Source organism: Aspergillus tanneri, assembly GCF_003426965.1.
Source record: "Aspergillus tanneri strain NIH1004 chromosome Unknown AapTan_4_pilon_pilon_pilon, whole genome shotgun sequence".
Taxonomy (NCBI): domain Eukaryota; kingdom Fungi; phylum Ascomycota; class Eurotiomycetes; order Eurotiales; family Aspergillaceae; genus Aspergillus; species Aspergillus tanneri.
In genome coordinates this window covers 458,251-482,176 of record NW_022984631.1, presented here as the reverse complement: position 1 = coordinate 482,176, position 23,926 = coordinate 458,251, and the positions used below count along the sequence as shown (strand labels likewise).

General features: G+C 44.5%; 7 protein-coding genes across 7 annotated transcripts; 4 read left to right on the top strand and 3 right to left on the bottom strand.

Annotated features, from left to right (window-relative positions):
* Nucleotides 1-544: 544 nt before the first annotated feature.
* On the top strand, nt 545-1,191 carry ATNIH1004_005407 (uncharacterized protein; the record flags this gene model as incomplete). Its single annotated transcript, XM_033570061.1, has 2 exons — nt 545-664; nt 712-1,191. 2 exons carry the CDS (start codon nt 545-547, stop codon nt 1,189-1,191), a joined length of 600 nt encoding a protein of 199 aa, XP_033426093.1.
* Nucleotides 1,192-2,938: 1,747 nt separating this feature from the next.
* Nucleotides 2,939-3,757, top strand: ATNIH1004_005406 (uncharacterized protein; the record flags this gene model as incomplete). The annotated part of the gene is made up of 1 exon (XM_033570060.1): nt 2,939-3,757. The coding sequence occupies one exon, from the start codon at nt 2,939-2,941 to the stop codon at nt 3,755-3,757; it is 819 nt and encodes a 272-aa protein (XP_033426092.1).
* A 4,916-nt stretch (nt 3,758-8,673) lies between these two features.
* ATNIH1004_005405 (uncharacterized protein) lies at nt 8,674-9,046 on the bottom strand (the record flags this gene model as incomplete). The annotated part of the gene is made up of 2 exons (XM_033570059.1): nt 8,674-8,906; nt 8,965-9,046. 2 exons carry the CDS (start codon nt 9,044-9,046, stop codon nt 8,674-8,676), a joined length of 315 nt encoding a protein of 104 aa, XP_033426091.1.
* A 5,552-nt stretch (nt 9,047-14,598) lies between these two features.
* ATNIH1004_005404 (uncharacterized protein) lies at nt 14,599-15,098 on the top strand (the record flags this gene model as incomplete). The annotated part of the gene is made up of 2 exons (XM_033570058.1): nt 14,599-14,694; nt 14,751-15,098. 2 exons carry the CDS (start codon nt 14,599-14,601, stop codon nt 15,096-15,098), a joined length of 444 nt encoding a protein of 147 aa, XP_033426090.1.
* A 1,394-nt stretch (nt 15,099-16,492) lies between these two features.
* Nucleotides 16,493-18,446, bottom strand: ATNIH1004_005403 (uncharacterized protein; the record flags this gene model as incomplete). The annotated part of the gene is made up of 7 exons (XM_033570057.1): nt 16,493-16,653; nt 17,100-17,190; nt 17,245-17,355; nt 17,421-17,467; nt 17,563-17,721; nt 17,776-17,944; nt 18,204-18,446. 7 exons carry the CDS (start codon nt 18,444-18,446, stop codon nt 16,493-16,495), a joined length of 981 nt encoding a protein of 326 aa, XP_033426089.1.
* Nucleotides 18,447-19,315: 869 nt separating this feature from the next.
* ATNIH1004_005402 (uncharacterized protein) lies at nt 19,316-19,592 on the bottom strand (the record flags this gene model as incomplete). Its single annotated transcript, XM_033570056.1, has 2 exons — nt 19,316-19,505; nt 19,564-19,592. The coding sequence occupies 2 exons, from the start codon at nt 19,590-19,592 to the stop codon at nt 19,316-19,318; spliced, it is 219 nt and encodes a 72-aa protein (XP_033426088.1).
* Nucleotides 19,593-21,501: 1,909 nt separating this feature from the next.
* Nucleotides 21,502-21,963, top strand: ATNIH1004_005401 (uncharacterized protein; the record flags this gene model as incomplete). Its single annotated transcript, XM_033570055.1, has 2 exons — nt 21,502-21,693; nt 21,832-21,963. The coding sequence occupies 2 exons, from the start codon at nt 21,502-21,504 to the stop codon at nt 21,961-21,963; spliced, it is 324 nt and encodes a 107-aa protein (XP_033426087.1).
* Between the last annotated feature and the right edge of the window lie 1,963 nt (nt 21,964-23,926).

Genomic DNA, 23,926 nt, shown 5'->3' with positions numbered 1-23,926 from the left:
TAGTAATATCGGAAGCCCTATAACGGTCGTTTCGAGTGTTCTGTTTCGACTGTTCTTGGTCGATGATGGGTATGGGTTGAAAGCCATGTTGGAGGTATTCCATAAGGCTCACTTGGTTTGCCATGATATTTGCAGTAAAATTTTTGTAGTTTTAAAAAACCAACAAATAACAGAGATTGAACGTGAGTAAAATGAAAGAAGAGTCGAATGTGGTCTTCAATACATTTTATATCTAATATCGCGCAGACCGCACGTTTTAATGTAGGATCTGGCTGGCTGATTGTGGTAGGGATAGCGTGCTTGGGGGCATCCATGTACCAGAATAAAAAATGGACCGACTAACACTTCGGTCCAAGAAAAAGTACTCGCCTTGATTTTGACAAGATTTGTAAATCATCACGTTGGTCAAAGTACTTCTTGCCTGAGGCACGAAGCTTGAGAAAGCGGTGAGCTTAATTTAAATATTGGCTGCACATCAGCCAAGGGATCACGTCTCCTTGCTTAGTCTGGTCCATCCAGCTGTTCAATTAATATGAAAACAGCCATGTCTGATAATATCGAAGTCAACCCATCAGATGTTGTGTTCTTGCAAACACTAGGGGAGTCAAAATACTCCGTGATTTTTAAGGTGGCTATCCGCGATGAGGTAAAGGTGATGAAAGTGGTTAGTAGTCTGCTATTCGCTTCCTGAATCTTACTGAGCACGTTCAGTATCATGATAGACGCCCATCTGAACACGATTCCCCGGGCTGCGAAGTGAATCCCTTTGTTTGTGAATCTTCGGCGTATCGACGGCTAAAGGAAAAGGGTTTATGCAAAAGGGGCGTCGTTCCTGACTTTTATGGGACAATTGTGAAAATACAACCAAATCTTTGGCCAAGCCTTCACATGTTTTCTGCCGATGTACTGCTTCCGAATGCCATTCTGTTGGAATATATTCCGAATATGCGTCAAATGGATTTATCTATATTTTCAGAGCATCGTCTGAACGAGCTCAACCGCATTCTTCATGATATTCACCGAGCGGGGGTTCTTCATGGTGATCCCGATCCCAGGAATATGATGGTTTGCCCTGGTCGTTGCGGAAAACAAGATAGAGTGCTTTGGATTGATTTCGACTCCGCCCAGCTTCTTTCGGAACATAATCTCTCACCGCAACAAAAACGCAGCTCCAGGATGAAAACGAGTTGATGGATTACTTTGTTAAGTCTTTGGTACGTTTCTGGCACCGGTTTAGATAATGTTGACTAATCTTTCTACAGCCTGAAGATTACCGTGAGGGTAGACTTAATCGTACTTGGGTTTACTATTATACTAGGAAATGATGAGGCGGCTGTTTCTTAGCGGGAACGATTCTGATATTTACGTATTATGATCTCTTTTATCTTTTGTAATAATGCTCCCGATTTCATTATCCGTATGTCTTCCGCTGTGATATGCAAAATAATCTAAACGCTGCTCAATGAAGACCGCTGGGTTTGATCATTTTACCATGCGGTAGACAGATTCCCAATCCAGCACGCACGGCCGATCGGGCCAGATTAGAGAACTCGGTGGGTCTGGGTCACGTACTTACCCCACTTGTCAATTACCGGTAATGGCGCTGGTGTTTACGGTCAAATGAAGACAGCCCCCAGTTTCATGTCCATGGGGAACCAACTTCAACTAACACAACCATCTCTTGCAGCAAACCTTGGGGTTATCGAGTGCTCTTGTACAATAATAATGGAATCGCTCGTTCATCCCTGTTTAACATGGGCAGTTGATATGCAGAATGGCAGGCTGAACCTGGGCGATTTTCTTCGACATGTGAGACTCGATCGTATTCTCCAGGAAACCTAGGCTGACAAATTAGGTGACCTGGTTTATCATTCACAACAAGGACCATATACCTCACGACTCCCGACTTTTGTTATCGAATACATTTGGGAAATGTTACAATCCCTCAAGCACCGAATCAAGTCGATTGAGAGCTAATGAGGCTCGAAAACGTATTTCTCAAATAGGAGAGATTGACATCCTGCCCTCCCCTGAACTGCTCTCATCCATTACCGAGTATAAGAGATCTCCGTCCACTTTCTGGACTGCCGAATCTTCAGTAAAATTAGGACCAACCGACTTAGGATCAGCCGAGTTCAGTCGGGACACTGAAGGTCTTTTTTCGTTACTTTTACTGGCAAAACAGACGGAATAATATGTTGGAAGTATTGTATCGGGCATATACTACAACCGCCACATACTTGCTTGTTCAACGATTATGTCAAAATTTCGAGGTGACAAATCTGACGCCCCGAGTCCTACGATATTGCTCCGGATTGGTCACGGACCAGCATGTTACTAAAGAGAGAAGACAAAAGGTGGAAGATGACATTAAGGCTGACTACAGGGCTGGTAACGTATGGAACACCTACGCGGGACATTTGGGCGGATACGGTGCATTTTTCCTGATCGGTGTCGTTCCTTCGTGGATGTAAGTTTTCGTACCCGAGTATTCTTCTGTTGGCTGAACATAAAAGGTATGAGATATCCTTGAACAAAAGCGACGACTTGGAATATGTTGTTTCCCATTTTAAATCCATCAAAGTCCAGGAAATGGCAACACATTATGAACTGCAGGATCTCGGCTCACGAATTATATCAGAAGCCACAGGATGTGCCGAACCGTGTTTTCCCCTGAAAGGCCAACTGAGAAATTGAAACGCGCAAAAAATAAAGCACCCACTGCTGGCCGTTCAAGAGCCGCCAGAAATGGTGGCGGGAGTGTGCAACAAACGCAAGACACTCTAGGCTCATCGTGTGCGGTTAGCACACGTCAGTCTTCGAAGAAACGAAAGCGAAATTGTCGGCGGCTAGGCGTCAATTTAAACGGTGACCATTTGGAGAATAGCCAAAAATGTGCACAGCAGGTTCATTGAACCAGGCTTCCTTACCACCCACTATGTCTGCACCCGATCCGAGCATTCCAGAAGTGATACAGAGTAATTTCCAGGCCATTGAAGCGGAGCAAATATCGTCAGAAAATTCAGTCTGGAGAATTGAACCTGCCTCAACATCTCCGTTAGAGAGAATCCCATCTCAACCCCACATCAGCAGCGAAGACGCCAATATCTCACATCGAAGGTCTCCCGTCCGCGACGATACTTCATCCTCAATGTTCCATTACTCATCCTTCTCAACGAGCCTCGTTGATACGGATGATGCTATGCAGCACGCAGCCTATCAACACAATGTTTATTCTTTTGTGGGCTCTTCGCCTGATTTCGCTAACACGACTACTTCTCAAACCCACCCATCTGATAATTCCTCTAACGCAAATCCTATTTTGATGGATACAGATGACGCTCTGCAGAATGCAGTCTATCAGTCGCTCACCCACCACGGTTATTCATTCATTGGACCATTGGTTGACTTAACTGGTCAGGTTGATGATGCCAATAATTTACCCTTTCAACCACGTTCATCGAATAGTCCCTCGTATGCAAATCCTATCTTAATTGATACAGATGACGCTATGCGGCACACGGCCTATCAACCCCATGTTCATTCTTTTATGAGCTCTTCGCCTCATTTGTCTAATGTAACTGCTTCTCAATCCAGCCCGCCTGATAATTTCCTTTCCATGAGTCCTAATTTGGTCGATACGGATAATGCCTTGCGAGATGGCATATATCAGGCACATGGCAATCCAAGCTTCATTTACTCAAATATCAATAATCTAGCCCCTTCTGATGCCAGGGTAACGGGCACTGTCACCTAGAAGCATTGTATTCAGGTTATCCTTAACAAAATCCAAAATATCGAACAGTGGAGGCTAGTTAATCAAGTATATCCTATAAAATATTGTTAATGGTGTATAAAACGAAAGGATTAATACAAAAAGAATGAATAAGTCAATTTACACCGAGCATGTGTCATCAGCGTGACTTCAATAATGTGAGTGCTAGAAAACAATCACAAAATCAAAGTGTGGCCTATCCGTACCCTACTCGTATATTATCACCACTGCAGCCAGCTTCCCATTCTCTGAAATATCAATTGTAGATTGGCCGAATACATGATAGTAGCAGTCTGTCTCTATAGCTCTCCCCTCAATTCTCGCAGTACCGTCAATGTGAAGTGGTATCAGTATCGTTGATGACTTTCCAATCGAACTTTGCTGAGGGAAATAAACAAGGCCGCTGGTTTTATATCTCGATATCGGCTTCGGTTTTTCGAATGAAACCTATAAGCTTTTAGAAGCCAGAAATAAATGACGGGTAAAAACGCCTCCTAACTTTCGAATATTCGTCTGAATCTAGTACACGTTCCACAATCGGATCAAAACCACGCGTCCGTTGAAATACCGCAATTGTGCTAGATGGCTGGGGACGTAGAGAATGAAAGAAAACAAAAAAACTTCAGCCCAGCATGTCGCTGTCAGGTTTTAAGTTCGACAGCTTTAGGTATTGCTTTAATAAACTCGTAATTACCCCCGCTCGATGACATAATTAATGATTTCTCTATAACCTCACGACATCAGTTATCTAGGAGTATAAGTTAAAGACATGGATGCAGTTGAATAGTGGGCGATTGTTAACAGTGAATCTTAAGAGGGGTATCCGCGGGGGAAAACTGGAGCTCTTGATATACATAGGTTTTGACCGCCTTCTCATACTGTTGGTGCCCGACAAACTTCAATGTGGACGGCACCCGAAATTCAAAGAGTAATGACTAAGCCACAACATTTGATTTCCATCACTCAACTCAACTTCGAGTACACAGGTCAGGTGGACAGTAAAAAAGATTAAAGTTCGAGTATTCAAGTTCATAAAGAACTATCACGTGACCTGTGATTACTGTTGGAACATCGGGATATCCCTCTGCTCCGGATGCCGGTCTGCACTGTCTTAGTCAGCATCTGTTATGTATTTAGCCTCGTTCGTGGGTGCCTCCGTACCCCTGAATCCCAGACTCCTTCATGCTTCCAACAATTACACGGGCGCCACTATTTGCACAGGTCAAAATTCTGCCTGCACAAGTCACTAACCCGATTAGGAAACATCTATTTGCACAGGTCAAGACTATACTACATTAGGACGTATCATGTGACCCACAACCTTGAAGGCATCATAGTATGAATGGAAATGCTTTTTATTCGATTCTCTATATAAAAGTGCAACATAGCATGACGCAATTATTAGACATTAATATACCAATTCAGAATACAGTTTGACCAGCCAATCAGAATGCAGATATCAAAATTTCACTGACACCCATGTTAGATCCCCAGATCGCCTGCCCGCTTGCCCCCTCCCTCTACCCTGTCCCCGAGGCATCGCCGGAGATATTCCTTGCCTTGATGCTTCATTCAATGCTTCAAGCAGTGCCTTATTTAATGCCTCAACTGGTGCCTTGTTTGCTGCTTCTTCAGGTCTTGCCTCCACAGATATAGCCGCTGCTGCAATTGCTTTGAGTGCCTCACCTTTCTGAGCAATCCGTACCTCCCGGTCCACTCGCTCATATAATGATAATCCTCGCTTGTTTAAACGGCCGCCGAAGGAAGGCTGTATAAGTGGATCCATTACTAGAAGTCGAGGATCAAGTGACTCTATTGAATAGCCTGTAATCCACCACTGTCGATGAAAGTGGTCCATATTTAATGGCCTCTGGGCATCGACATATTCCTGAATGATATGAATGCATGGAATTCCAAGTGTTACCTGTACTGATTTAGTACAAGGCTTAATTAGCCTCTTGCCAGGGCCTTTCGGAAGGTGGTCCTTATAAATTTTATGAACTTTAAAGAGTGCAAATTAGGATATTTTAAACTTCACATCCCGATAAAGAGGCATATCAAGAGATATAGGCCATCTTATCTTGTTCTCTGTAATCTGCCTCTCTATCTCTGCATCTCTATCAAGCACTGTTCGTTCAAGAGACCGTGTCACTGTTAAAAGGTCTCCTATTGAGGTGTTTAGATCCCTTTTAAAATTATGATGCGCGCCTTCATTTCGAGATGTTGCAGTATTTCCAAAATGAGTATAGGAATTGGTATAGCAATGGAGGAATTTCCTTGCAGTAAAAAAATTGAAGCCATTCCCGCTCCAGATAGTGTATTAACTCCGGAAAGGAGCTATATATCTGTTTAAATTCTTCCCATCTCTGATTCTTCTTATTAATTGTTGTTGCAAAGATAACTTGTGTCCATTTTCTTTCTAGGCTTTGAGTCTGCCTATCAATCTCTTCAATCCTTTTTTTTTTGTATCTTGATTTTGAACTGTACGAGCGATCATAGGCTTTGCTTTTGCTGAAATATTCTTAAGAATATGCCAGATACAGAGAAGATGGCTGCTTTCTGGAAAGAGATGCATAACTGCATTTATTAAAGCCTTCTCTTTATCTGTAAGAATAGCAAGAGGAAGTGGAAGCTGGAGAACCCGGTATACTCTTCGCATTAAAGCTAGAATAAAAGAATAGGTCTCCTCTTGTTCATCACTTAAAAAGCCAAATGCAACGTAAAATGTGCTTCCAGTAGCTGATACACCAACAATATTAAGAAGAGGCATCCTAAACCGGTTGGTTTTATAAGTGCAATCCATACAAAGAATATATAGATTCTTCTTTAGTTGCTGAAGGCACACTTTATGAGTAAGAAATAGCGCAGAAACTCGACCATTTTGAGTAGCATGCTGCATTATCCAACTTCCTTCATCAGGTAAAATAGAAATTAAGGCCTGCATGGGGCTTCGTCCTGCAAGAAATTGCTTATATATTGCAGCCCGGAGGTTGTATATGTCATGGCGTTGGATAAGAGTATTTTGATCTTCTTGACGGAGTATTCGAATAATCTCTCTCGTTGGTATACCAACTTTAATTAAGGCCTTAATTTGATCCCCTTTCTGCTTGATCTCCTCTCTCCGAATTGAAGGATGTGCAATGGCTGATGATGCCTCATGATTATGATCTTTATTCCGTACAACTAAGGTCCATCTAGCTGTATGTTTTGAGTAGCTAATTCGAATGCTAAAAGGGCAGCCAATTTTTCGAGATTTGGCCTCGCGCTGGCCAGTGGATGTTGAAGCACGCTTTTGACCTTGATCACAGCCAAGATAGACTGCTTCAATAATACCATTGCGGTTCTTGTTGCGTCGAACAACTACTACTGCATAGCCATATTGTAGAGCATGTGCTTTTGCGGCCTTTTTCTGCCTCTAAAGCAGTATTGAATTGTGTGCCGGATTCAGGAGAAGGTATTTGAGAAGGAGTATTATCATATGGGAAATGATCCATTTTGTTTGTAATAGTAGTATTATATTTACTTTTATCCCTGGTTTCAACACTTTAAGATAAATACATATTTCCTAATTGGGATATGACTGGGGGACCTGTGTAAATAAAATCCACCCCTTGGTAGAATATTGACCTGTGCAAATAGTGGCGCCCGATTACACAGCCGGATAGCCCAATAGGTTAACCACATGTGTATACACAGCTCACATGAGCTCTCGGAAAGTGCCAAGGTGCTACATCCAAGATCCCCACTCAGGCACGGAACATAGTTGTTCCAGAGTCGGGGGTCAACATGACTCCTGAAGGTAGACTAGCGTATAATAAACAACCCATCACCTCAACAGAAAGACTCAGGGACCAGGGGCTTGCTTGTTCATCCCATCTAACGAATAGTTAGACATTTGTAGATAGCATCAGCCTCAGTAATTTGAGGCCAGATCCAAGAGGCGGAACTTTAGGCGGTAAATTAGTACAGCACAAAACAATTGCAAAAGAAAGTTGGCTAGTAACTAAAGGATCGCGCCTTTGACAGAGATGGGTCGGGATGACGCCACCGCCATATTATCTTGGCAGAAAATAGCTGCCTGCAGCTTGGATAACTCTAGCAAGTCCTTTTCAATTAACTTATATCAAAGCTATCAACCATCGCTATCAAGAGCCCTCTTTCAGATTCATGATTCGGGTGATGGGCTTCCTATTTTTCTGTGGTTACGTGAGTTAATTACATGGACCACGTTTTGTTTTCCACGTTCTTTTCGTCGAGCCACCTAACGATGGCAGCAAAAGAGTCTTTAAGTTCCCCCCCCCGATCAGAGATCAAATGGCTTTCGTGATTTCAGGTCGACCTGCGACAATTTAGGCCTATCTCGCGCGACAGACTCTACATCAGTGGGATAGTGAAGGTGCGTACCTAACGTCAGATAAATAAAGACTTCTTCTAATTTTGTATACCTACAAAATCTAGCACTTGATCTTGTGTCCGCGTAAGAAGCGTCCCTGAAATACGAACCCTGCCATCCGCCAATAGTCGGAAGAGCCTTTTGAGTGATATCTTATGGCTTAATTCTGCTATCAGTTCCGAGGACTATGATATCTACAAACTCATTCCATTGCTTCGTGCGGTCGTTAATAAGGAACCCGATGATATAGTCTGGAATAAGATCTACGCTTCGCTTATCGAATCTACTCCACCGAAACCGCTCCCTAGCCTTAACCAAACACCATACCTACACATCACAAGCAGCTTTTCGAATTCGTCCGAACAGCGTAAGCACGTGGATGCAGTACTGAAGGGGACAGTGGATCAGCAACAGGAAAACAGAGGTTGTATTGCTCTTATTAAGAGGACGCGGGGAAGTCTCTTCCTAGGAAGTGGACACAGGAAATGGAACCCAAAACCACTGGTCAGGTCCCGGTCATCCGACACTCCGCCTGGCGGAGGTGGGCAAGCGCAACTTCCACAGCAGAAATAGTATCTTCTAAGGCCAAATGACCAGTAGACAAATCCTCATGGACAGAAAAAGCAGGCGACACGGCATGTGCACCGGGCAAGCGCAGGACGGAAGCAGCATCATCTAAACGGGACGCAGCATAAGAAAGTTGGGCACCGGCTTCAGTAAGGGGAGTTTCGATCTCGCCTGAGCAGAAAAGTACATTAGCCAGAGCAAAACACATACAGGCTCTGTAGAGACTCACGAGACACAAGGCAGCCAGGCGAGAAGGCTGGGCCAGAGGCGCCAGCAGCAGCAGAAGCGCCACAGGCACGGCGAGCGGACATTTTCGCGAAGAAATAAGCAAGGGGCGGCTATAGGGACTGTGGTAACACTGGTCCGAAAAGTTCTAGAGCTTTACAGCAGCTCTAGCTCTGAGGGGATCAGAAAGCCTCAGATACAGAACAGCTTCAGCTCCAAAGAGCTAGAGAACCCCAAAGGAAAGATAGACGAGAGTTATCTGAAAGAACAGACTGGGAACAGCATGCGGTAAGAGCAGAAGGAATGGACAAGCCGCAAAGTTGAGAGGTGAGAGATAAAAAAAGAAGAGGTTGAGAAGTGGGAGAGGAATGAGATCTGAAAGACTCGATATCCACCAGGAGCAGCACCAGTGAATCAGGCTCCGCCAGCAAAACTTCACTTCAGTACAGGTGAAGCTTAAATCACCCGTGTTTTAGTTCGTAATCTTGTCATAGATGAAGCCCAGAAGTCTAACATAGTTCACTGAAGAACTTTATGTATATGAAGTTCCATACTGCATGTGACGAAACAATTGTGCATTTATCTTTCACCCAGCTTCATAATTTTTGCACTAACTTAGGTGGCACCTCAACGATGGGCAAAATGTTTATAAAACAAATCACGGTGGTTAAAATATGGGAAACAGTTCAGTGAAGTATGCATTCTACCCAAATGGCAGACGTACAGAAGATTTTCTTACTGTATACATAGAACTGGTCCAGTGGAAGACGAACAGACCTTGATTATGAAGTCCTTTTGAGTGCGCTGCGAATGTTTGTTGGCTAGCCGAGCAGAGCGTCGAGGTTGGTCTTTGCGATAGGCTCAAAGAGCTCATATCAGCAACTACTTTGGACTCATCAGAGTATTCTCATGGCTCTCGAAGATTATGTCTCCATTTAGGTAAAAGGTTTGTCGAAGTTGAGTTCAGAAGGTGCAGTGCTAATGGTAGGAACGCTTCTTTATCAATGCTGTCATCCGGGGCGATGGCTAAGGGGTGTAGTGCCTGACGAATATGGCTACCAACATTCGTAAACATCCCACTTATAACCTCTTGGGCACTTGCGGAACCAAAAGGGTCCGCAGAACTAAAAGGGTCCGCAAGTGCCAAGCTTTGCTATCGCTGTCACTAAGAGACCTACAAAGAGAGATAAGTCAAAAGTAGTGGCATGATTGAGAAGATAATGGAATAGTCTTGTATTCCCATATAAAAAAAGTAGCACGATTTAACTTGCGGATATCTATAATATTAATTTAAAAAGCTCAAAAATCTCTCAGCTTATAAAGCTACAGGCTACAATGTAGCACTGTAGATGTCCTTGGAGTTGGGAAATTGTGCGAAAGATTGGCTACCCACGAGAATGACTTCGCTGCTCATTGGAGATCTTATGGCTATTAGCTTTCCTGGAAACTAGAACTGATAGGCTGGCGTTGAGATTGAAGCGCTAAGCACTCAACAAAACGCGCCTTTTGCATACTGGGCGCCGTCATGCATTGTGAAAGTGCTGCCCCGAGAGATAGGATTAAATAATCATAATCTGTCAAAGCTCATAGATATGAGCAAAATTATCCTTCATGGAGTCTTGATTGTATTCCTTGACTATCTTAATTATCTCACATGAAGGTGCTTCCACCTTTGTGGGAGGTCGTTTACTAGGGCGCTAGGCCTATTTGGTAAGTGGTCGACATAATCCATGTCTCATGCGTCGCTTTTCACGATTGAAACAGTTAAAATTCTTATTTGGACTCTTCTCCCAGGAGCAGATCTCCCGCTTGCGTTTCTGATTAGGTGAATCCCCCTAGTGGTATTCGCCGGGTTTGCATCGTTGCCCGCTCAAAGTCAGTAAATTACTTTGGACAGCGGAATTGAAGATGCATCGTCAACCATTATCAGCCCAGATGGCTATGAACTCGTTACGGTTCAGCTGGCGGCACAAAAGGTTGTTGATTTTTGGATAGACGAGTTGTATTGCTTTAATATTCAATACTTCCAACCCGAGGGATATTCTACACCTTGACAACAACTTCAGGTAGGAATTTTAACCCAACTGGCTCATACGAATCTAACAACTGCCATTAGCTTTGACTCAAGCGCCAAGCATTAGTATGTCCGCATTCATGTACCTACTCATGTAGTTTGCTAATCTTCTGTCAGCTGTTCACCGAAAAGAGCGTGTTAACACCCGTTACGTCCCTACACAGAAAGGCTCCTCTTCTTCCACACATAAAAAGCAAACGAAAGTCGGCGATTAGACGCTGGCTCAAATGGTGACCATAGAAATACATAAATTTTACACAACAAGAGGCGAATGACCAACAGACCTATGAAATGACACCGCGGCCTGAAATTACCAGTGTCCAACAACCCGTACTATCGAGAAATTTCCAGCGGCAGAATCGGAGCAAATTTTATCTGCCCAACAAGACTACAGCCCTATCGAAACCGAAGAGGGAAATAACGCATTTAATTTACGGCCCCAAAGGGGCCAATGCTCCTTATTTTAGAGGCACTTGCCTCGGACAAACAGGACCAAACAATTTCGTCGAAGAGCGAGCTGGTTCGCATGTGAACTTTTCCTCTTCTATAAACGGAGGAGACGCCTTGACTCGAGATACTCTAACGTTTAGGGCCTGGGAATTTGGTTCACGTGCAGACCAACTTGAACCCCTGTTAGACTGGTCCGATGAAAATCGACTGGACCGAAATATCAATCTTACTCTCAATCCGGCACTTTTCGTAGACTTCCTGCCAAGTTCGTCGACACCAACCGAATCTCTTCGTCCAGCAGATTTTGTCGACTTCATGTCAAATAACCCTACGTCCCCGGTACGGTCTCTGCAACCTACTGAATTCATTGACTTTTTGTCAAGCCCGCCACTACGTTCGCTTCACCCAACATCCTTCATCGAGTTTTTACCTCCGCCAAGTACGCAGCCGTCATTCAGCCCTGATACGTTCACAAGCATCACTACCAATTCATTGGCAGTTCCGCCAGCGAGAGGTTGCGCGGAATTTCATAACGTACCTCAGCTAGTTCATTACTAATACTGAAATTGCAAATCGATTTCGTGTTGACCGAACAACTCTCTCAAGGCATCACCGCGGAGTTCAGCAGCCAAGAACGCAGCAATATGAAGAGCAGCGATTACTCAACAACCAACAGACCAGAGAGCTTTACTGTACGCATGAGATGCTGAGGAATTTTGCCAAGGAAATTACTGGAACCAAGCCTGGAAAACAGTGGCCAGGCCGCTTTTATAAGAGACACCAGAAAGACCTTATCTCTCACTATGCAACTGGTATTGATTCTGCACGCAAGCGGGCTGATTCTGCATTCAAATACTCTCTGTATTTTTGAATATCTGGGCCAGAAGATGAAGGAATATGAGATACAACAGCAGGATATATATAATATGGACGAGAAAGGATTCCTTATTAGTATACTTTCTAAGGCCAAGAGGATCTTTTCTAGGCGTCAATATAACAAAGGAGGCAATACTCAACGCGTTCAGGATGGTAATCGGGAATGGATTACTTCAATTGCTTGTATATGTGCAGATCAAACTGCTTTATCTCCAGGTTTAATTTACCAAGCGTCATCTGGAAAACTTCAAGATACCTGGCTGCAGGACTTTGATCCTGCAGAACACCAATGTTTCTTTGCCTCCTCAGAGACCGGCTGGACCAACGACGACCTCGGATTTGCATGGTTAAAGCAGGTATTTAACCGGGAGACCAAGGCCAAAGCAGGCAGGCGTTGGAGGCTTCTAATCTTAGATGGTCACGGTTCTTATGTTACCATGAAGTTCTTGGACTATTGTGAAGCTAATAGGATCCTTGTGGCTACTTATCCGCCTCATTCTACTCATTCCTTGCAACCGATAGATGTCAGTATCTTTGGGCCGCTTGCAACCGCTTACAGCAATAGTTTGGAGGCATATCTGCAAGAATGCCAGGGCCTAAGCACTATTACGAAGCGGGACTTCTTCAGGCTATTCTGGCCTGCATGGAAGAAGGCCTTATCTGCAAGAAATATTGAAAGTGCATGGAGATCGGTTGGCTTATGGCCTTTTAATCCTGAAGTGGTATTGGCCCGTTTTAAAAAATAGAGGACCAACGGCCCTCTTCCAGTGGCTCTTCTAGGTCCGTTCTACATGCAGAAGATTGGAGAAAGATCGAGCGGCTTATTAGAGAGATTTTGCAGATATTAAGGATGAAAACACTAAGATGTTAAGCCGTACCATGCACCACCTCTCTACAGAGAATATCTTGCTTAAAATGGAGAATGCAGGCCTCAGAAAGACATGTAAGAATGAGAAGAAGCGCCGCCAGCGTGGAAGACCTCTACAGTTTGAAATCCAGGCCCCTGAAGGTGGTGGTGCAGTTTTTACTCTCCAGGGAAAGTCCATCAGGCTCGGCAGCTTGACCAGGAGAAGGCTCTACAAATACAGCTTGCTAAGGCCTCAAAAAGAGGAAGAGAAGCTACGCCGTCAACAGGTAAAGGAAGAGAAACAACGAAAGTTGCAAGAACGGAAGGATATAAGGGCCTCTGCACGAGAAGCCCGCCTCCAGGAGGCAGAGGAAAAAAAGCGCCAAAAGGAGGAGGAGCGCCTGGCCAAGGAAGCATCTGTACAGCTTCAAAATGACTTCAAAACGGCCAGAATAGACAAGAAGAAGTCCCCAGCAACATCAAAATTAAAGAACCAAGAAGTTGTTGCTGCCCCAGCGCCTGAAGTTGTTGATGAGACCCCTCCCACCAGAAACCGTCGAGGCAGGCAGATCCGGCTACCACAGCGCTTTCGGAACTAAAAAAAATAGTTGTATAGGCGTATTAGGTGTTCAATTTTATTACTTCAAAAGATCTCTGTATAATTCTAATTGTATGTGGCTCTAAATCTTCATTTTCAACGTGGTGTTGATGTTGGGAAATTGGGCGGAAGGCGGTCTTGGGCGGCAGGCGGTAAAGTACGTTAGATTACCAGTGCTATTGTGGGGAAATTCCTATCCTAAAAACATTTTGCCCTTTTTTATGAGACGTAGCCACCCAGATAACTAGCCTCCCTCCTAGTAGAATGAGACCCATATTGCCAATCGATAAATGCGGCCATGCCGCCGACGAATTTAAACGGCCATGAGTTGGGTCTGATAATCTCTGAACTAAAAGCTGATCTGCGTCCGAGCTCTCTCATTCCTATGTCTGACATACGGCGGAAGAATCATCCAAAACTGAAATAATGTTAAGAATGGATAGTTCTTTATGTTGTGCATAGGAAGCCGTATTTAGACTAGGAAAGAGATAGCTTTAGCCAGCGTCCCACTCAGCGCCGATAGCATCCCATGGAACCCAGACAAAGCTCCGGCGCCCTTAAGCACCCGCTAAGCCTAACTGGTCGAGTCATAATTACATACGTTGGGGTCCAAAAAATACAACCAAGTTATAAAGCGCAAAGCCTGTTCTTTTGCCCCGCAAAGAAGTCGGATTTACGCCAGTCACTCATTCAAGCGTCTGTTCTGTGTGGCCTTCGGAATCACGAGAATCTGGTGCTTGGCAAAGTTTTGTGTCTTCAGCTTCGGCCTTCATTTTCTCTCAAATTTTACATCATGCCAAATGCAGCCATACCCGGTCGGAACCCTGTTGATCTGCCTCGACCAGGAAAGAGACGACGTCTACGATGTGAATTCGACACGATTCTCTCAGTGAGTCGGGCGTCTAACCATAATCCTGCCCCTGGATGACAGGCTAATTGTACTAGGAGTCCGATGGAACGATCGAGGACCATCAGCTTTGCGACCATTTGATCAGCACCACCACGGAATCGAACAAGAGGCTCAGGTCTGAGCTCGCGGAAACACGGAGAGAGCTGGCAAAAGCTCAAGGAGATTATGATGAACTGGAATCTAGTCACTCACAGTGCCCCTACTGGATACAGAGAAATGAGTCTCTTGCTTCTGCTTTGGACGATCGCTGTGAGAAGATCGAGCGAGAGAAAGAAAGGCTCCAGAATCTGTGCGATGAGCTCAAAGCTGAGAACCGACGTCTTCGTGGTCAAGGCTGCGACGAAAGCAACAATATCAAGGGAGAGGAGCTCGATAACATTTAGTTTTTGTTCATGAATGGAAGTTGCGTTTAATTCGCAATTTGTTGTTCTTAACACTCTTCATCCGAGCTTCTCACTCGCTGGGAGCCAGCCTTTTGGGAGGCTCTTAATAGGCTATATAGGTTCTGAGATGAGAAGAAAATATCCAGGCTCTTTTGTTAAAGACCGGGTGGGTGTACACAAGTGGTCTTCTTTTGTCCGGTGAGGGGTGTGTCAGCGTTACGTCTTATGACAGTACGCGAGGAGTAAATGCAGTTGTCTCTCCCCAGAGCAAGAGCGACTATTTGGCTAGCCACAGGCTGAAGGGTTATAATGGAGAGAGTTGGAAGAAATGAACGCCCGTTATGGACAAGTATACTGGTAGCGGTTGCGCTGAAAATGGGAGGATTCGGCGAAGTAGGACGGAAGGCGTGGGTGCATTGACCTTCCTTTCCGAGCAGGTCCCTTTTTATTATGTTCGCATCTCCGCTTTTCTTTTTTTTTGCTTTGTTTTCCTTTTGTCATGTTTGCACTCTGCTTTCATCGCTCATGCTCGATCAGAGATGATCAAATTAGGGACTTGCACTGCGAGCCACAAAGCGGTAGTCCGGTGGGCTGGTGAGCGCCTTCTGGCCTGACAGCACTCTCGCATAGCAGCGTGTATTCAAAGCGAGCTACGTCGGCCAAATGAAGTCATTATCATAAACGCGGGCCCGTCAGTAGACAGGTCCTCAAGCGGACTCATAGGGAAATCTGTACGTGAGAAGTCTGTTGATTAGAAAGCGATCTGGCCGTAGCGGAGACCTCATGCAAGTGCTAGATTGGGATCAGTAGATTCGAAAGAGTAGCTGTCCGCAAGCCGTTTTGGGTTGCCCCCGACTCGGCTGGTAATCTGACCGTGTACACACCTGCCTTGCTGCGCTAACACGAAAGAGCACGAGTACACAGGTCAGGTGCCGCTGCTGTTGGTTAACAGGGGACTTTTCTTTTTCTTTTCCGGAACGGAGCAATCCGGGATCACCGGAGCAATCCATCATCACGTGGTTGCAGATGACGAGGCCTCGTTTTTGTGGTTACAGGTCGGCCGACCTCCCAAAGTTCCCCCCCTCTTAAAACGAGCCTTAAACCGCTGTGCCTAGGCTTCGACCTCGCTTAGTCATCATTTATGTAAGCTAGTTAGTTCTTAACTAGTAGTTAACTAGTTAATACTAGTAGCGGCCACCCGCCGGCCACCCATTCAATAGAACAAGCAATCACTTCGAACACTAAGCACTTCCCAATTAGGTATAGTCACCTGTGAAACTAGGAGTTTTGCTGTGTATTTATCAACACCCCCTTAAAACAACAAGAAAGAAATGCCATAACTGACCAATAAGAAGCCTGTTTTCTATAGGCCAATGAAATATCTATACTTGGTCTTATGTGGGGACTCTGAAACTAGTTGACACGAAGGAATCGACGGCGGCTTGGCTGATCACCCAGTCGTGCTGGATTGGGTGAACCGTCGCGCGACGGTCACCCCTAGCGCTCACCCACTCACTCACCCGGTCGCGCGACTTCAGGGCGGCACTGCTCACTACTGAGCGAGAAAGGCAATGGTCTTGGCGTCCGTAGTTTTTTTGCTTGAGGTATAGCTTACGATTATTCTGATAATGACCCTACAACTCAACCGACCTGTAGGCTCAGGATTGGCCAACAATTTTATTTTTAACCTCATCATCAGTTCTCACACGTTCCATGTCAGAACCATGCTTTGTGTCTCGACTTTGTCGTCTTCTTAGACAATGTGGCAGCAGGTAGGTATACTGGCTTCCTTTTTTTTGCGGAACCATCTAGCCGCGCTATGGCTGGGGTTATCTGAGGTAGCGGAAACAAATACTGAATACAAAGCAGACAAAATTGTCCGTAAGCCAAAAAAATACAGACAATAGATAACTACTGTGAGTAGCAGAGTACCAAGTATGGTGAAGACTATGGCCAGAGTCATCAGTAATTTTGTTCCGTTTTCAAAACACCTAGACTTACCAGCTATTTGTACCACCAGCATAGCCGGGAATTCATCCCCATACTCTCGAATTGGAAGAGCCAATAGTTGTTCAGTGAATGATAGAGGAACCTGCCTTTAGTGTCAGTATCCATTGGCACCACGGATTACCGAGGGCTCACGTACGAAAAGAGCGGTGATAACTGTGAAGATAAACAGGACATGTGTTTGTCTAGAATTCTCCCGCGCCTCGTCGATGACTGCTTCCCTTTGCCGTATTTTAAGAAGGGTGGTCAGCTAGTTGAATGGGTTAGTTTTCATACCACTGGTGACCAGCTATATTTGTTTTGCATGCGACATACTAAGCGCTGCACTCTGCTTGCGTTCTCTTCAAGTTGCATGAAATACTCTAGAGGTTGATGGGAATAATCAGTGCCTTGGACTTCCCCAGTCCTTTTAACACTTGCATTACAGTCCCACCGCAGGATATTATTCATTGCACACTTTGAGCACTCAGAACGTTCCTGATCATGCCGACCTCGTCCAGAATATCGTTTATCTCTACCAGAAGTTTAGCTTCATTTTTAACTTCTGACTGGATTGTTTCGTATGACAATCCGACTGACTTCTCGAATTGCTTGTACCCTTCCATGACTTCACTTGCTAAAAGGATTGACTTAGTAGTACGACGGACCCGACGGGAATACAAGAAAATACCTACAACAGCTGCAATTGCGTGCTCATACACATCGATAATTGACGTTTGTTTCCCCGGAATTGGTTCTTCAATGTGGTTGATGCAGATGCCTGCGATGTTCTCGATGGCATCATCTATCGTTCTAGTCCCTGGAAGCTTCCGCGAAATCTTGTCAGAAATACCCTGACCCTGTAGATTCCATCTATCTGGGAAAGCTGTGATTATTGTTCCTTGAATATGGTTAGTGACAATAATGGAAACCCGCTACTATCTAATAGGGCTTGGGAGGGATGGCACTTTTGTCAATCTTCCAAAGCCAGAGCTCGGGAACCATCAACATCTGTTGATCCCTTCGCGGATTGGGGAGATTTTATCAGCAAGCCCTGAAGTATGCTTCCGTAACCAAAGCAGCCGCTACCTGACGCTGAATACCTTGTTAATAAGGCACCTTCGCTCCGGAGGTTAACTGGAACAGATCGAAATGAGCGTTACCCCGATCTCGGATGATGGAAGCACCAAAGGCACGGTATACGAAACATGGGGCGAAAAGAGCCTCGAAGCGGGTGATAAATTTGGCAAAACATTGCGAATCGTGCATGAGTCCAAGCAGCGAATGATTGATGCTGGCTTCGTTAACGTTTTTGAACAACGTTTTAAGCTGCCCATTGGCCCCTGGCCCAAAGACCCGCATCTTAAGAACCTGGGTCGGTACTTTCGACTCGTTATCAGTGAGAGCCTGGAGATGTGGGCAATGATGCTCTGGAAAAGGTCCTTGGAGTGAGTAGCAGCTATCTAGAACAAAGGAAGAGGAGCTAATAGTGGCTATTAGTGGTCAAGAGAAGAGGTTGAAGTGATTTTCTCAGAGATGCGAGAGGCGCTAAATAATCCAAGCATTCACGCATACGTCGAGGTATCGCTGGTTTACGGGCAAAAACCAGAAATTTAGCTACTACGCATGACCAAATTAAACTGTTATGACGAACCTATTGTCTTATGATATTTGCCTAAAAGTTAAAAGGGAGTCGCCAGTTCCTATGATATAGACAAAGGCATAGAGACTCTGTAGTGATGGCTGTCGATCACGCTACTCTGCCTTGCTGGACTACGCGCTATTTCACGTCTGCAGTACAGTTTACGAGTAGTGAATGTGCATATAACTTTTCGAAATGATGGACATCACCCCTCCACCAATCAGATCCTTTATTATAGCACCTCAATCCGAACGAGCCTTCATACGTCGTGACATTCTATATATATAGAAGGGTGAACCGACGCTTCTATTGTAGGAACAGGATTCAAGAAATATATTCAGAATCAGCCAACGATAGCTCCTGTTGGTAATCGAGGCTCGATCAAGTAAGCTATAGAGCTTCATATATGGAATAAATTCCGTATAGAATCAGACTCATGGGAAATCAGCGAAAATCTGACAGCTGGTACAAGTGATAGTCTCTTAGGTCCGCATTTCTTTCTTGTGCTATCTGTCGAGCCACTTTCTTTGTCCATCCATGCGATCGAAGGGTCCGGCTGATTGTGTATGTGGATATAAGCACTTCGAATTCATCTTACGAGAGCTCTGCCATTATCCAGATATAAATCCGGGTTCGCTACCAAGTATTCGCATGGCGCTTCGAGCATGACGGGTGTGATCACACCGGGACGGCCGCCATGGGTCAGGGACGCTCGGACGACGCCAAACATTTGGACATGGCATTGCTGGTTATGAACGAACGTTTGCTGCAGCCAGCCGCTTCAGCCATCTAAGAAGTAGTTAGCAATATGCTGCTGACCACATCCCGGATCATCACAAGCTGGAGGGTGCAAGTCGGGGAGCCATAGTGTTGTCGTGCTGTTAACCGAAGAAGTTGATATTCCACCTTGAATATATGACACTCTTTGCTTCATGTGGACCACTCTCTCTGCATCTTTAGTCTAGGCGTTTTATCAGAAACACACGGGATGCATGTACTTTGGATCACAGCCTCGCGCCTGGCGCCTAACTTACCCATCTTTATCTCGCCAGGAACGCTCAACCAATACCGTACCCGGTCACCTGACGCCCAGATTCATCCGGCGCCCAATTTGTATCTACACACCGACTTTTTAGATAGATTTTAATAGACCACAACACCATTAATATGGACTCAATTGAAAAAGCTATTGCAGATATAGAGAAATTGGGGCCAGGGAAAAAGGTCAATTACTCGAAATTTGCAAAAAATTACGGTATAAGCCGGTCAACCTGTCAAGACGTCATCGCGGTACAGGCCTCTCGAGACGACCAGTATGAAAATCAACGAATCTAACAACCAGCAGCAAAGAGCTTATTAAATGGATTAATCAACTCACTGAGCGTGGCTTACCACCATCCCATTCGATGTTACGCAATTTCGCAAAGGAAATTACTGGAATTAAGCCCGGAAACAGCTGGCCGAATCACTTTCTAAAGAGACACCATAATGACCTTATTTACCGCTATACAAGTGCAATGGATTCCTCACGCAAAAGGCTGATTCTGCCTACAAGTATGCACTCTACTTCGAGCTTTTAGCCAGAAAGATTGAGGAATATGGGATTGAATCAAGGGATGTTTACAATATGGATGAGAAAGGTTTTCTTATTGGGGTACTGTCAAAAGTTAAAAGAATCTTTTCACGACACTTGTATGAGCAGGGAGGGGTTAAGCAACGACTTCAAGATGGGAATAGAGAATGGATTACTACAATTGGTTGTATTTGCGCTGATGGGACTGCCCTTCCACCAGTCTGATTTACCAGGCAGCCTCTGAAGATATTCAAGATACATGGCTTCAGGATTTTAATCCTAGTGAGCATTATTGCTTCTTTTCATCATCAGCTAGTGGCTGGACAAATGATAAGCTGGGATATGCGTGGCTCACCTCTATCTTTGACCGTGAGACAAAAGAAAAGCACGGAGGCGTTGGCGGCTTCTAATTCTTGATGGCCACGGATCCCATATCACAATGCAGTTTATTAATTACTGCGAGGAGAATAAAATCTTTAAGTGTTTTTCCGCCTCATTCAACGCATACTCTGCAGCCCCTTGATGTCAGTCTCTTTGGTCCTTTATCTCAGGCGTATAGTGAGAGATTGGAGCAATTTATATGATTCTCAAGGAATCAGCCACATTACAAAGCGAGATTTTTCAGATTGTTTTGGCCAAGCTGAATGCAGCTTTTTCAACCAAAAACATTAACAGTGGATGGAAATCTGTTGGTGTGTATCCATGGGACCCAGAGATTGTTTTAGCACGCTTCACCCAAAAGCATGGAAAGACCCTCTTCTAGCGGGTCCTCAAAGTCTACCTTGAAAGCAGAGGACTGGCGTCGCATTGAAAAGCTTCTTAAGCAAGTTTTTTGGATGTTTACGACCAAAGGGTCCAGAAATTAAATAATGCGATGATGCATCTTTGTACCGAGAATATTCTTCTTAAACTACGCTGTAAGGGCTTTGAAAACGCCTTAAAAAATGAGAAGAAGAAGCGACAGCGTGGGAAGCCTTTACAGCTTCAACTTCAGGCTCCGGAGGACGGTAATGCAATCTTTTTAGCCCAAGAAAGATTCAACAAGCCCGTGATCTTCAAGCCAGGAAGCAGGGAAGCTGCACGACTTGCTAGAACTGCAAAAAAGAGGAGGATAAGATACGCCGTCAGCAGGAGAACGAGTAGTGAAGAAACGCTTGATTGAAGAACGAAAGAGAATCAAGGCTTTTACTAAGAGTAGACGGATGCAGGAAGCGGAGGAAAAGAAACACCGGAAAGAGGAGGAAAAGGCAGCAAAGGAAGCTGCTATACAGCTTCAAAATGAAATTAATCTAGTCAACCAGGACAAGAAGAATATCAAGAAGCCTTCTACTGCAGAAGAAATTGAAGACATTAATAAGAAGAGCAAGGAAGAGGTGGAAGAGGCACATGTTATGGTAAGTCGTCGAGGAAGGCAAATACGGCTTCCGCAGCGATTTCGTGACACCAAAAATAGCTATATAGCTTCTTTATGTCAATTATTCTACCCCACCAAAAAAATCTAATCATTCTATCATTTCTTTGTGGCTGTATAGCTTCATTTCTACTTGGTGGTTGAACCAGAAAAGCGGGCGGTGGGTGAAAGTGGGCGTCGGATGAACGTGTACGGTATTCCGAACCGAATTTTCGCTCTTGAGTCGTCATTGCACCTGTCTCGTGGAACATAATCATTTCTACAGTGTCCTCAGCTGGTAAGTAGGCAATGACTATATAATGCCCGCTTAGTTCGCCAAATTCGTAGGCGTTGGAATCAGTTGGTAGTTGAGGTGGGAGTGTGGGTCTCGTCGAGCATGGCGCGGGCCGCTGCCGCCTCGAGGGGCAAGGCGCATATTGACGCGATCGTGTAGTCATCGGGCGTGAGGGAAGCCATCGCCGTCGCAACAGGAACAGGCGAGATATGTCGTAGATTAGTCGAACACTCACTTCGCCAGAGAAAATCTGCACGCATACAGGAACTGAATGGAGGAAATCAACAAGTCAGGGAAGAAGGGTAATCAGCTACATGGCCTGTAAGACTGACTCACGCCTCCGCGGACTTTTTATTATCGGGTTCAAGGAATGACTGCGCGCAAAAAAAACTTGCTAATAGCCGAAAATTATCTGTTCTTGAAGAGGAAACCTTAAAGAAATGGATTATTGATATGGCTGAGCGTGGCCTGCCTCCACAAAACTCCCAAGTTCGATATCTTGCTGGTTTATTAATCTCTGCACGTCAAAAGCCTTCGTCATCATCCCCGGCCTCTATCTCCGATTTGGTTAGTGATAAATGGGTTAATCGATTTGTTTCACGCCACAATGATATTAAGTCAAGATACAATCGTCGATATGACTACCAGCGGGCGAAGTGTGAAGATCCGCAGGTTATTCAGGGCTGGTTTCGATTGGTTCAAAACACTATTCAAAAATATGGTATTTTAGAACAGTATATCTATAATATGGATGAAACTGGCTTCCAAATGGGTGTGACATCAACAGCAAAAGTTGTCTGTGGTACAGAAACACGCAAATCTGATAATAGATCATCCAACCAGGTAATAGAGAATGGGTTACATCAATTGTGACTGTTGGAGGAAGTGGCTGGGTTTTACCCCCACAGATTATTTTTGCTGGAAAAAAACATCAATCTCAGTGGTATTCCGTTCTACCTAAAGATTATCGATTAAGTCTTAGCGAGAATGGGTGGACTAATAATAATCTGGGACTAGAATGGCTACAAGAAGTCTTCAACAAGCATACAGAACCCCGCACTGTTGGTCAATATCGACTGCTTATTTTGGATGGCCATGGGAGCCATGCAACTGCTGAATTTGATCGATACTGCATGGAACATTTAATTATTCCACTTTATATGCCTCCTCATGTCACAGGCTGAACCTGTAACATACTATATAGGGCGCTAGATGCGACTGATCTTCGATCAGCCGTCTTGTACCTTTTATATGGTCAAGTGGTTTTATCTCTACTAGCGCAGAGACAACCAAACCATCACACCTCACTCATCTCACCTTCTTCAACCGCTTGATGTTAGCTGTTTTGCACCTTTAAAGCGCTTTTATGGTCAAAAAGTACAAGAAATGATGAATATTGGTATAAAAACTATTGATAAGGTAGATTTTCTATCTATCTATTCATCGGTCCACTCAAAAGCAATGTCATCAACAAATATACTAGGTGGATTCAAATACTGGCCTTATTCCCTTAGTTCAACGGTGATATCAAAGTTAAAAATCAAGCTAAAAACACCAACTCCACCATCTTCTTCCGACAGTAATCAGTTATTTTATTTGGGAAAAACTCCATATAATCTCTACCAGTTAAACCGACAAAAAGAGCAACTCCTGGAGATTCAAAACCAAGGCATTTTCCATCGATTGCTGATACTTTGCTCGATAAAGCTATGAAAGGCAATGAGATTGCTATGCAGCAAATGGCTTTATTAAAGAACGCGCTTGATCAACGTCAGGCAGCTGATAATTACCAAGAAAACAAAAAAGAAGTGCCTAGACAGTTTATTCAGGATGGAGGCAGTTTAACTACTGATACAGCACATTAAATAATCGGCGAGAAGAAGGCAGAGATTCAGGCCGAAGCCCAGGCACCCAGGCAGCGAAGGCCCCCACATGCAGTAAT